The 14,103-nt window shown below is 29.7% G+C and overlaps 1 protein-coding gene across 4 annotated transcripts in view; it reads right to left on the bottom strand.

The window, feature by feature from the left end:
* Positions 1 to 2,788: 2,788 nt before the first annotated feature.
* The window catches only part of LOC126749369 (cyclic GMP-AMP synthase-like receptor), a 46,759-nt gene continuing 35,444 nt past the window's right edge, over positions 2,789 to 14,103 (bottom strand). For 3 of the 4 annotated variants that reach the window (XM_050459038.1, XM_050459040.1, XM_050459041.1), the window contains 8 exons: positions 12,963 to 13,110; positions 7,498 to 7,647; positions 7,327 to 7,442; positions 7,100 to 7,274; positions 3,927 to 4,094; positions 3,597 to 3,863; positions 3,334 to 3,532; positions 2,789 to 3,278 (listed from right to left, as the gene is read on the bottom strand). In XM_050459038.1, the coding sequence (XP_050314995.1) occupies positions 3,064 to 3,278; positions 3,334 to 3,532; positions 3,597 to 3,863; positions 3,927 to 4,094; positions 7,100 to 7,274; positions 7,327 to 7,442; positions 7,498 to 7,647; positions 12,963 to 13,110 (1,438 nt within the window). In that variant the 3' untranslated portion in view covers positions 2,789 to 3,063. The remainder of the gene's footprint in view (positions 3,279 to 3,333; positions 3,533 to 3,596; positions 3,864 to 3,926; positions 4,095 to 7,099; positions 7,275 to 7,326; positions 7,443 to 7,497; positions 7,648 to 12,962; positions 13,111 to 14,103) is intronic. The other variant, XM_050459039.1, reaches the window with a different exon arrangement.

The raw sequence follows: 14,103 nt of genomic DNA, 5'->3' as shown, positions 1-14,103 counted from the left end.
TAAAAATTTTGAAAAATTGAACATTTTTAGAGTAAAAATTAAATATGAAAAAATAAAAAAAATATATTAAGAATCTCAAGTAGAAAAACTGGAATAAATTCCCTAATTTTTCACCGATTTCCATGAAAATTGGCTCTATGGAAAGGGTTTTGAATTTAGAATAAAAAGTGTATCTATAAAAATTTTAAAAAACTGAAAATTTTCAGGGGAAAAATTAAATATAAAAAAATGTGTCAAATTATTACGACTCCCAAGTAGAAAAACTGGCATAAATTCCCTAATCTTCCACCGATTTCCATGAAAAATGGCTCTATGGAAAGGATTTTTAATTTAGAATAAAAAGTGTATCTATAAAAATTTTGAAAAACTGAAGATTTCTAGAGTAAAAATTAAATATGAAAAAAATGTGACAAATTATTAAAACTCTCTAGTAGAAAAACTGGCATAAATTCCCTAATCTTCCACCGATTTTAATAAAAAATGGCTGTATGGAAAGGATTTTTAATTTAGAATAAAAAGTGTATCTATAAAAATTTTGAAAAACTGAAAATTTTCAGGGGAAAAATTAAATATAAAAAAATGTGTCAAATTATTACGACTCTCAAGTAGAAAAACTGGCTTAAATTCCCTAATTTTTCACCGATTTTCATGAAAATTGGCTCTATGGAAAGGATTTTTAATTTAGAATAAAAAGTGTATCTATAAAAATTTTGAAAAACTCAAAATTTTCAGGGGGAAAAGTTAAATATAAAAAAATGTGTCAAATTATTAAGACTCCCAAGTAGAAAAACTGGCATAAATTCCCTAATCTTCCACCGATTTCCATGAAAAATGGCTCTATGGAAAGGATTTTTAATTTAGAATAAAAAGTGTATCTATAAAAATTTTGAAAAATTGAACATTTTTTAGATTAAAAATTAAATATGAAAAAATAAAAAAAAATATTAAGACTCTCAAGTAGAAAAACTGGAATAAATTCCCTAATCTCCCACCGATTTCCATGAAAAATGGCTCTATGGAAAGGATTTTTAATTTAGAATAAAAAGTGTATCTATAAAAATTTTGAAAAATTGAACATTTTTAGAGTAAAAATTAAATATGAAAAAATAAAAAAAATATATTAAGACTCTCAAGTAGAAAAACTGGAATAAATTCCCTAATCTCCCACCGATTTCCATGAAAAATGGCTCTATGGAAAGGATTTTTAATTTAGAATAAAAAGTGTATCTATAAAAATTTTGAAAAATTGAACATTTTCAGGGGAAAAATTAAATATAAAAAAATGTGACAAATTATTAAGACCCCCTAGTAGAAAAAATGAAATAAATGCCCTAATTTCCAACCGATTTCCACGAAAATTGGTTCTATGGAAAGGGTTTTTAATTTAGAATAAAAAATGCATCTATAAAAATTTTGAAAACTGAAAATTTTCAGGGGAAAAATTAAATATCAAAAAATGTGTCAAATTATTAAGGCTCCCAAGTAGAAAAACTGGCATAAATTCCCTAATCTTCCACCGATTTCCATGAAAATTGGCTCTATGGAAAGGATTTTTAATTTAGAATAAAAAGGGTATCTATAAAAATTTTGAAAAACTGAAAATTTTCAGGGAAAAAATGAAATATAAAAAAATGTGTCAATTATTAAGAATCCCAAGTAGAAAAACTGGCATAAATTCCCTAATTTTTCACCGATTTTCAAGAAAATTGGCTCCATGGAAAGGATTTTTAATTTAGAATAAAAAGTGTATCTATAAAAATTTTGAAAAACTGAAAATTTTCAGGGAAAAAATGAAATATAAAAAAATGTGTCAATTATTAAGAATCCCAAGTAGAAAAACTGGCATAAATTCCCTAATTTTTCACCGATTTTCAAGAAAATTGGCTCCATGGAAAGGATTTTTAATTTAGAATAAAAAGTGTATCTATAAAAATTTTGAACAACTGAATATTTTTAGAGTAAAAATTAAATATAAAAAAATAAAAAAAATATATTAAGACTCTCAAGTAGAAGAACTGGAATAAATTCCCTAAACTCCCACCGATTTCCATGAAAAATGGCTCTATGGAAAGGATTTTTAATTTAGAATAAAAAGTGTATCTATAAAAATTTTGAAAAATTGAACATTTTTAGAGTAAAAATTAAATATGAAAAAATAAAAAAAAAATATTAAGACTCTCAAGTAGAAAAACTGGCATAAATTCCCTAATTTTCCACCGATTTCCATGAGAATTGGCTCTATGAAAAGGATTTTTAATTTAGAATAAAAAGTATATCTATAAAAATTTTGAAAAACTGAAAATTTTCAGGGGAAAAATTAAATATAAAAAAATGTGACAAATTATTAAGACCCCCTAGTAGAAAAAATGAAATAAATGCCCTAATTTCCAACCGATTTCCACGAAAATTGGTTCTATGGAAAGGGTTTTTAATTTAGAATAAAAAATGCATCTATAAAAATTTTGAAAAACTGAAGATTTCTAGAGTAAAAATTAAATATGAAAAAATGTGACAAATTATTAAGACTCTCAAGCAGAAAAACTGGAATAAACTCTCTAATTTCCAACCGATTTCCATGAAAATGAGTTCTGTAAAAAGGGTTTTTAATTTAGAATAAAAAGTGTATCTAGAAAAATTTTGAAAAACTGAAAACTTTTAGAGTTAAATTGAAATATGTACAAGTGTGACAAATAGCAATTTCCTGCGGTAAAAGAGGAGGTAAAGGATGGACTTTTCCGGGTGCCTTTCAGAACTCAACCTGACAGGATAGCGGGGGGAATTTGAACACTTCGATGATTAATTTTTATTAGCCAATAAGTACATTTAAACAAAATATTCGTGTGCCAAACCTTTTAAGGTTTGGAAAGGTTTGCTAGTAGATTAAGTTCAGGCATCGGGCATAGGAACTCGTCCACCCCACTGGACCTCGTCAGTAGCCGCTTCATTTGGACGTTGTCCTCCTGTAAACTCCTCACCCTTTCCTCAAGCGCCTCCAGTTTGGCCTTCATCGCTTTGTTCTCCCGCAGGATCGTCTCGGTCCTATCTAAGATCGCGTCGATCTTACTATCCATTCGATTCGTGTCCAGTTTTTTTCTCGGAAATGTCCGAATTCTGACGATGCACGCAACTTGATTGGGTTAAAACGTCCATTGGGATTCTCGTCGTCCATTTTTTCGGGATCGGTACCTCCTCCTTAAGTTTTGCGAGTTCCTCGTCCGATACTGAAAGAGGGATTTTGTTTGTTTTTTTTTTGAGTTTCAAATATCCTCGACGTGACACTAAAGAAAATCGACTAAAGTCCACAGGACAAATCACTCCCCGTTTTGCACTTACGTAGGTATTTGCCCACGATAAACGGATCCCCGTTGACCGGATCGTCCAGGTTCCGGTCGATGTGTCCAATACATCTGGCCAGACATTGGGCGATGTCCATTTTCGTTTCCGGTTTCAGGTCCTGGATCAAATTGAACTTCCTGTTCCAATAGTAAGAGATTTCTCCGTTTCGTAAATGTTTTTCATACTTTTTTAGCATCTAGATCACGTATGTTAATCAATGGAGTCCCGAGAGTGGCGTTCGGGGGATTACACAGACTTACCAGCATGAAAACCACGCTTAAGGGCTGAGTCCAGAAGTCGGCCTTTTCCTCCTGTACCGCCCAAAGAAACACCGTTTTTATAAAGTAACTGGCTATTTTATGGTTGTATTTATCCCTCAGTTTCTTTAAAAGTCTCAGGGCAGGCTTCAGGTTCTTTTTATCACCCCCTATCAATTCCCGTTCCTGTTCCTGAAACGACAATCTCCAATAACGTTCCGCGTTATTATTCATCCCGTTCGGCTTCTTGGGCACCACTAAAAATCTACTCTAAAACCAGACAGAAAAACAAAAGAAGAATATCGAAAATTCATTTGTTTTTTAACAAGTTACTTTACGCTGACTGGGATTCGCCCTATAGCCGCCCGATTTCCCGGGCCACTTGTCCTCCGTGAACCCGATGCACGGCACCAAATCGATGTCCAGTTGAAATTTCGATCGGTCCGGTCCTGTACCGTTCAGTTTTAACGTGAACGCCGGCCCTGCTTTGTGCACTTTCGGCTAAAAACGGAATCTAATATTTGATGTTAAAATGCACCCGAGAACGTTCTTTAAGGAGATTATCATGCTGATTACTTAAGAGGTCAAGTACTGGAATATATTTAACAGCGATTTTCATGGAAATTGGTTCTGGGGAAAGGGTTTTTAATTTGGAACAAAAAGTGTGTCTATAAAAATTTTGAAAAAATGAATATTTCCAGGGTATAAATTAAATATGTAGAATGTGTCAAATTATTAAGACTCCCAAGTAGAAAAACTGGAATAAATTCCCTAAATTCCAACCGATTTTCATGAAAATTAGTTCTATGGAAAGGGTTTTTAATTTGGAACAAAAAGTGTATCTATAAAAATTTTGAAAAACTAAAAATTTTCAGACGAAAAATTAAATATGAAAAATGTGTCAAATTATTAAGACCCCCAAGTAAAAAAACTGGCTTAAATTCTCTAATTTCCAACCGATTTCCATGAAAATTAGTTCTATGGAAAGGGTTTTTAATTTAGAATAAAAGGTGTATCTATAAAATTTTTGAAAAACTTAAAATTTTCCAAGTAAAAATGAAAATGAAAAAATGTGACAAATTATTAAGACTCCCAAGTAGAAAAACTGGTATAAATTCCCTAATTTCCAACCGACTTCCATGAAAATTAGTTTTATGGAAAGAGATTTTAATTTAGAATAAAAAGTGTATCTATAAAATTTTTGAAAAACTTAAAATTTTCAGAGGAAAAATTAAATATGAAAAATGTGTCAAATTATTAAGACCCCCAAGTAGAAAAACTGGTATAAATTCCCTAATTTCCAACCGATTTCCATGGAAATGAGTTTTATGGAAAGAGATTTTAATTTAGAACAAAAAATGTATCTATAAAAATTTTGAAAAACTCAAAATTTTCAGAGTAAAAATAAAATATGAAAAATGTGTCAAATTAATAAGACCCCCAAGTAGAAAAACTGGAATAAATTCCCTAATTTCCAACCGATTTCCATGAAAATTAGTTCTATGGAAAGGATTTTTAATTTAAAACAAAAAGTGTATCTATAAAAATTTTGAAAAACTCAAAATTTTCAGAGTAAAAATTAAATATGAAAAATGTGTCAAATTAATAAGACCCCCAAGTAAAAAAACTTGCATAAATTCATTAAATTCCAACCGATTTCTATGAAAATTAGCTCTGCGGAAAGGGTTTTTAATTTGGAATAAAAAGTGTATCTATAAAAATTTTTAAAAACCCAAAATTTTCAGAGTAAAAATTAAATATGAAAAATGTGTTAAATTAATAAGACCCCCAAGTAGAAAAACTGGCATAAATTCCATAATTTCCAACCGATTTCCAAGAAAATTAGTTCTATGAAAAGGGTTTTTAATTTGGAACAAAAAGTGTATCTATAAAAATTTTGAAAAACTAAAAATTTTCAGACGAAAAATTAAATATGAAAGATGTGTCAAATTATTAAGACCCCCAAGTAAAAAAACTTGCATAAATTCATTAAATTCCAACCGATTTCTATGAAAATTAGCTCTGCGGAAAGGGTTTTTAATTTGGAATAAAAAGTGTATTTATAAAAATTTTGAAAAACCCAAAATTTTCAGAGTAAAAATTAAATATGAAAAATGTGTTATATTAATGATACCCCCAAGTAGAAAAACTGGCATAAATTCCCTAATTTCCAACCGATTTCCATGAAAATTAGTTCTATGGAAAGGATTTTTTATTTAGAACAAAAAGTGTATCTATAAAAATTTTGAAAAACTCAAAATTTTCGGAGTAAAAATTAAATATGAAAAATGTGTCAAATTATTAAGACTCACAAGTAGAAAAACTGGAACAAATTCCCTAATTTCCAACCGATTTCCATGAAAGTTAGCTCTATAGAAAGGATTTTTAATTTAGAACAAAAAGTGAATCTATAAAAATTTAAAAAAACTAAAAATTTTCCAAGTAAAAATGAAAAAGAAAAAATGTGACAAATTATTAAGACTTCCAAGTAGAAAAACTGGAATAAATTCCCTAATTTCCAACCGATTTCCATGAAAGTTAGCTCTATGAAAAGGATTTTTAATTTGGAACAAAAAGTGTGTCTATAAAAATTTTGAAAAACTGAAAATTTCCAGAGTAAAAATTAAATATAAAAAATGTGTCAAATTAATAAGACCCTCAAGTAGAAAAACTGGCATAAATTCCATAATTTCCAACCGATTTCCATGAAAATTAGTTCTATCGAAAGGGTTTTTAATTTGGAACAAAAAGTGTATTTATAAAAATTTTGAAAAACTAAAAATTTTCAGACGAAAAATTAAATATGAAATATGTTTCAAATTAATAAGACCTCCAAGTAGAAAAACTGGCATAAATTCCCTAATTTCCAACCGATTTTCATGAAAATTAGCTCTATGAAAAGGGTTTTTAATTTAGAACAAAAAGTGTTTTCACAAAAATTTTGAAAAACTGAAAATTTTCCAAGTAAAAAATGAAAATAAAAAAAGTGACAAATTATTAAGACTCCCAAGTAGAAAAACTGGAATAAATTCCCTAATTTCCAACCGATTACCATGAAAATTAGTTCTATGGAAAGGGTTTTTAATTTAGAACAAAAAGTGTATCTATAATAATTTTGAAAAACTGAAAATTTTCTAAGTAAAAATTAAAATGAAAAAATGTGTCAAATTAATAAGACCCCCAAGTAGAAAAACTGGCATAAATTCCCTAATTTCCAACCGATTTCCATGAAAATTAGTTCTATGGAAAAGGTTTTTATTTTAGAACAAAAAGTGTATCTATAAAAATTTAAAAAAACTGAAAACGTTTTTATTTTTTTAATATACAGGGCGGCCAAAACAAGACAACTTATTTCAAACTTAAATATCTCGAAAACTGTAACAGATAAACCTAAAGTGTTTGGTATATTTATAATCAGCAAAAAATTGCCTGTACAAGGAGTCTCATTTTTTTTTCAAAAGCTTTAAGAAGTATGGTGTCCCTGGCATTAGGCCCTAAAAACTTACAAAAATCCTCAAAACTTCACCGGGCTTGCTCCTGTCAACCACCACGTCAATGTAACAGTTACCATCCGCATCCTTGTCCAAGTCCGTTAAAGCTTTGGTTACCAAACCTTCCAGCCAGGGCAGTACTTTGGTGGTACACAAGAAACTCGAGTTATCCATCAATTGTTTGAGTTTCCTAAACAAAAAATCGCTTCTTCTAGAGAAACTTTAGGCCAAAAAAAACTCACTCAAACTTAATTTTCTCCGCGTCAGGCCTCTTGCTCAAAGCTCCAGCGAAATCCGGAAGTTGAACGTGTATGTACCCCGGCCTATCGCTGCTCTGTATATTAATACCGCAGAACCCCTGGAAAACCACTGGTTGAGGAGCTTTCACTCAAAGGAAACCGGGAAGGACTTACGGGCAAATTAAGGACCAAGTCCAGATCGAACTCATTGGGGTTTCCCACTTTGAGGTTATCGTAGAAGCTGCCCCCGTAGAACATTTCTTTGTTGGTCTCGCGTAAGAAGACATCCTTTTCTTTCATTATGTTTAGTACCTTATCGACCACCTAAAGGGTTGAAAAACTGAAAATTTTCAGAGGAAAAATTAAATGTAAAAAAAGTGTCAAATTATTAAGACTCCCAAGTAGAAAAACTGGAATAAATTCCATAATTTCCAACCGATTGCCATGAAGATTAGCTCTATGGAAAGGGTTTTTAATTTAGAACAAAAAGTGTTTCTATAAAAATTTTGAAAAACTGAAAATTTTCCAAGTAAAAATAAAAATGAAAAAATGTGACAAATTATTAAGACTTCCAAGTAGAAAAACTGGCAGAAATTCCATAATTTCCAACCGATTTCCATGAAAATTGGTTCTATGGAAAGGGTTTTTAATTTAGAACAAAAAGTGTATCTATAAAAATTTTGAAAAACTGAAAATTTTCGGAGGAAAAATTAAATATGAAAAATTTGTCAAATTAATAGGACTCCCAAGTAGAAAAACTGGCATAAATTCCATAATTTCCAACCGATTTCCATGAAAATTGGTTCTATGGAAAGGGTTTTTAATTTAGAACAAAAAGTGTATCCATACAAATTTTGAAAAACTGAAAATTTTTACAGGAAAAATTAAATGTGAAAAAAGTGTCAAATTAATAAGACTCCCAAGTAGAAAAACTGGAATAAATTCCATAATTTCCGACCGATTTTCATGAAAATTAGCTCTATGTAAAGGATTTTTAATTTAGAACAAAAAGTGTATCTATAAAATTTTTGAAAAACTGAACATTTTCAGAGGAAAAATTAAATGTGAAAAATGTGTCAAATTATTAAGACTTCCAAGTAGAAAAACTGGCATAAATTCCATAATTTCCAACCGATTTCCATGAAAATTAATTCTATGGAAAGGATTTTTAATTTAGAACAAAAAGTGTATCTATAAAATTTTTGAAAAACTGAAAATTTTCAGAGGAAAAATTAAATGTGAAAAAAGTGTCAAATTATTAAGACTTCCAAGTAGAAAAACTGGAATAAATTCCTCAATTTTCCACCGATTTTCATGAAAATTAGTTCTATGGAAAGGGTTTTTAATTTAGAACAAAAAGTCTATCTATAAAAATTTTGAAAAACTGAAAATTTTCACAGGAAAAATTAAATGTGAAAAAAGTGTCAAATTATTAAGACTTCCAAGTAGAAAAACTGGAATAAATTCCTCAATTTTCCACCGATTTTCATGAAAATTAGTTCTATGGAAAGGGTTTTTAATTTAGAACAAAAAGTCTATCTATAAAAATTTTGAAAAACTGAAAATTTTCACAGGAAAAATTAAATGTGAAAAAAGTGTCAAATTATTAAGACTTCCAAGTAAAAAAACTGGAATAAATTCCCTAATTTCCAAGCGATTTCCATGAAAATTAGCTCTATGGAAAGGGTTTTAAATTTAGAATAAAAAGTGTGTCTATAAAAATTTTGAAAAACTAAAATTTTTCAGAGGAAAAATTAAATATGAAAAAAGTGTCAAATTATTAAGACTTCCAAGTAGAAAAACTGGCATAAATTCCATAATTTCCAACCGATTTCCATGAAAATTTGTTCTATGGAAAGGGTTTTTAATTTAGAACAAAAAGTCTATCTATAAAAATTTTGAAAAACTGAAAATTTTCAGAGGAAAAATTAAATGTGAAAAAAGTGTCAAATTATTAAGACTTCCAAGTAAAAAAACTGGAATAAATTCCCTAATTTCCAAGCGATTTCCATGAAAATTAGCTCTATGGAAAGGGTTTTAAATTTAGAATAAAAAGTGTGTCTATAAAAATTTTGAAAAACTAAAATTTTTCAGAGGAAAAATTAAATATGAAAAAAGTGTCAAATTATTAAGACTTCCAAGTAGAAAAACTGGCATAAATTCCATAATTTCCAACCGATTTCCATGAAAATTTGTTCTATGGAAAGGGTTTTTAATTTAGAACAAAAAGTCTATCTATAAAAATTTTGAAAAACTGAAAATTTTCAGAGGAAAAATTAAATGTGAAAAAAGTGTCAAATTATTAAGACTTCCAAGTAAAAAAACTGGAATAAATTCCCTAATTTCCAAGCGATTTCCATGAAAATTAGCTCTATGGAAAGGGTTTTAAATTTAGAATAAAAAGTGTGTCTATAAAAATTTTAAAAAACTGAAAATTTTCAGAGGAAAAATTAAATATGAAAAAATGTGACAAAATATTAAGACTGCCAAGTAGAAAAACTGGAATAAATTTCCTAATTTCTAACCGATTTCCATGAAAATTTGTTCTATGGAAAGGGTTTTTAATTTAGAACAAAAAGTGTATTTACAAAAATTTTGAAAAACTGAAAATTTTCACAGGAAAAATTAAATATGAAAAAATGTGACAATATATTAAGACTGCCAAGTAGAAAAACTGGCATAAATTCCATAATTTCAAACCGATTTTCATGAAAATTGGTTCTATGGAAAGGGTTTTTAATTTAGAACAAAAAGTGTATCTATAAAAATTTTGAAAAACTGAAAATTTTCGGAGGAAAAATTAAATATGAAAAAAGTGTCAAAATTATTAGGACTCAAATAGAAAAACTGGCATAAATTCCATAATTTCCAACCGATTTCCATGTAAATTAGCTCTGTGGAAAGGATTTTTAGTTTAGAACAAAAAGTGTATCTATAAAAATTTTGAAAAACTGAAAATTTTCGGAGGAAAAATTAAATATGAAAAAAGTGTCAAATTATTAAGACTTCCAAGTAGAAAAACTGGCATAAATTCCATAATTTCTAACCGATTGCCATGAAATTTAGCTTTATGAAAAGGATTTTTAATATAGAACAAAAAGTATATCTATAAAAATTTTGAAAAACTGAAAATTTATAGAGTAAAAATTAAATATGTAGAATGTGTCAAATTATTAAGACTCCTAAGTAGAAAAACTGGCATAAATTCCATAATTTCCAACCGATTGCCATGAAAATTAGCTCCATGGAAAGAGTTTTTAATTTAGAACAAAAAATGTATCTATAAAAATTTTAAAAAACTGAAAATTTTCAGAGGAAAAATTAAATATGAAAAAAGTGTCAAATTATTAAGACTTCCAAGTAGAAAAACTGGCATAAATTCCCTAATTTTCAACCGATTTCCATGAAAATTAGTTCTATGGAAAGGATTTTTAATTTAGAACAAAAAGTGTATCTATAAAAATTTTGAAAAACTGAAAATTTTCAGAGGAAAAATTAAATATGAAAAAAATGTCAAATTATTAAGACTTTCAAGTAGAAAAACTGGCATAAATTCCATACTTTCCAACCGATTTCCATGAAAATTAGCTCTATGAAAAGGGTTTTTAATTTAGAACAAAAAGTGTATCTACAAAAATTTTAAAAAACTGAAAATTATCAAAGGAAAAATTAAATATGAAAAAAGTGACAAATTATTAAGACTCTCAAATAGAAAAACTGGCATAAATTCCATAATTTCCAACCGATTTCCATGAAAATTAGCTCTATGGAAAGGATTTTTAATTTAGAACAAAAAGTGTATCTATAAAAATTTTGAAAAACTGAAAATTTTCAGAGGAAAAATCAAATATGAAAAAAGTGTCAAATTATTAAGACTTCCAAGTAGAAAAACTGGCATAAATGCCATAATTTCTAACCGATTGCCATGAAATTTAGCTTTATGAAAAGGATTTTTAATATAGAACAAAAAGTATATCTATAAAAATTTTGAAAAACTGAAAATTATCAAAGGAAAAATTAGGTATGAAAAAAGTGTCAAATTATTAAGACTTTTAAGTAGGAAAACTGGAATAAGTTCCCTAATTTCCAACCGATTTCCATGAAAATTAGTTCTATGAAAAGGATTTTTAATTTAGAACAAAAAGTGTATTTATAAAAAATTTGAAAAATTTAAAATTTCCAGAGTAAAAATTAAATATAAAAAATGTGACAAATTAATAAGACTCCCAAGTAGAAAAACTGGAATAAATTCCCCAATTTTCCACCGATTTTCATGAAAATTAGTTCTATGGAAAGGGTTTTTAATTTAGAACAAAAAGTGTATCTATAAAAATTTTGAAAAACTGAAAATTTTCAGAGGCAAAATTAAATGTGAAAAAAGTGTCAAATTATTAAGACTTCTAAGTAGAAAAACTGGAATAAATTTCTCAATTTTATACCGATTTTCATGAAAATTAGCTCTGTGGAAAGGGTTTTTAATTTAGAACAAAAAGTGTATTTATAAAAATTTTGAAAAACTGAAAATTTTCAGAGGAAAAATTAAATATGAAAAAACTGTCAAATTATTAAGACTTCAAAGTAGAAAAACTGGCATAAATTCTATAATTTCCAACCGATTTCCATGAAAATTAGCTCTATGGAAAGGATTTTTAATTAGAACAAAAAGTGTTTCTATACATATTTTGAAAAACTGGTTTCACTCAAAGGAAACCGGGGAACAACTTACAGGCAAATTTAGGACCTTTGTTAGTCTCGCGTAAGAAGACATAATTTTCTTTCATTATGTTCAGTACCTTATCCACCACCTAAAGGGTTGAAAAATTCACTCACTCACACACAAAGTTAGGAAGGTCCTCAAGAATCATTCAATCACCAAGGAACCCAATAAGTACCAAAACAAAAACCCACTATTTAATTCGACAACATTGTTACACAAGAAATTTACAGACTCAAAACACCCCCCATTTCGTCATCACATCTTCTTCTTGGAGATGCTCCTCGGTATCCTCCTCTCGGCCATCATCTGTTGCGCCTTCTCTTGATCGGACACGGTATGCGAGGGCATCATCTTGACAGGAGCGGGAAACGGATCTCGGACAACTTGGAGGCCTTCAGGGGCAGTACCAAGTTCTTATAAGTGGAGGAGGCCTGGAACTGACGGTACCCGGGCGAGTGCACCGGATCCTTGCTGACGTGCTGCTCGAACTCGATCACGGGTTGAACGTTTTCCGCGCTCACGTCCTTGATACTGCCCCCCTGATCCTCCTGGGGCGACTTGGGAAACTGGTACTTTTGGACGGTGGTGGCGGTTCTTTCGCGGCACACGTCTGTACCTTATGGCCGGTGCGGAGGAGACGTTTTTCGTTCTCCTCCTCCTCCTCTTCGAGGTTCGTGATGGACCAAATCCTCGGCTAAGCATTGCTGTTCCAGTTTATTGGCGAATAATCTGATACCGGTACGACATAAGGGACCACGACCGCCGGGAAACCAGCAGAGAGCGCGCCATGATCGCGTCAATGGAAAGGGAAGAATGGGTGAGGAGGTTTCCTTTAATACGTTTATGACACAGTTTATGACATTGACAAATATGCGGGTGTGACGACGAGGTGAAACCGATTACCTGTGACGGGATCGCTTACCACATCCAGGATCACCGTGTTTCTTTTTTTCTCCTTGTCCTGCATGGCGATTACGTTCGCGTTGATGTGGATCAGGACGTTCTCCATCGTTTTGTATTTTTTTTGGATCGTTCGATGCCACGGCCATGGTTCTGGTTTTTTATTAGCGCTGAAATGTTGGGGTGAATTAGTGACGTTATAAGGGGGATTTACAGTGTTGTGTCTCGAGGCAGGTATAGCCGGGATTAATAGTGTGAAAACCTCTAAACAGTTTTCCCGAATTTTCACGAAAACTGTTGGGAAAATTTAAGCATTTTCTTGTACCGTGCGATTCTTATTAAAAAATGCTGCAAATTATGTAGGATAACATTTAGTGGTAAATTTGAAAATTAAAGGAGTTATGGACAATTTTTGAAAAATTTGAAAAAAAATTTTTTTTTTTTTTTAATTAATTTTTTTTTTGGTACATCGAATAGAACATCTAAAATCCTTCAAAAAAGCTTAATAACTTTTTTTTTGAAAACGCACCAAAAAAAAAGTTATACCCAAATTTCCGAAAAATTTCTGCCTCAAAAATCGAATACCATGGGAAAATGTTCATTATTTCGGTTTTTATTTTTTTGTCGGGAAAACTATTTGTTAGAGAAAAAAATTGTTATAACAAAAGTTGTGTGGAAAGTCAATGCGCATCAGATGCCATATTGAAAAATAATTTTTTATCTTCAGGTAGTTGTTCCCAGAAAAATCGAGGGAGAAGACCTGCTAAACAGTTTTTCCGAATTTTCTCGAAAACTATTGGGGAAAAGTAAAAATTTTTCTGTTTACCATTTCACTCTTCATTAAAAATGCTACAAATAATATTCAATAACATTTAGTCGTAAATTTGAAAATAAAGAAGTTATGGACGATTTTTGAAAAAATTAGCAAATTTTTAAGAAAAATTTGGCAAAAAAATTTTTTTTTTTTAAAAAATTGTTTTTTTTTGGTACATCGGTAGAACATCTAAAATCATTCAAAAAAGCTTAATAACTGTTTTTTTTGAAAACGCACCAAAAAAAAGTTATACCCAAATTTCCGAAAAATTTCTGCCTCAAAAAATCGAAAAGGGTACCCCTGGGAAAATGTTCATTATTTCGGTTTTTATTTTTTTTCCGGGAAAACT

Source organism: Anthonomus grandis (genome assembly GCF_022605725.1).
Source record: "Anthonomus grandis grandis chromosome 1 unlocalized genomic scaffold, icAntGran1.3 Chromosome103, whole genome shotgun sequence".
NCBI classification, from domain to species: domain Eukaryota; kingdom Metazoa; phylum Arthropoda; class Insecta; order Coleoptera; family Curculionidae; genus Anthonomus; species Anthonomus grandis.
Note: the sequence above shows the minus strand (reverse complement) of the source record. Positions and strands in the feature narration are given on the sequence as shown.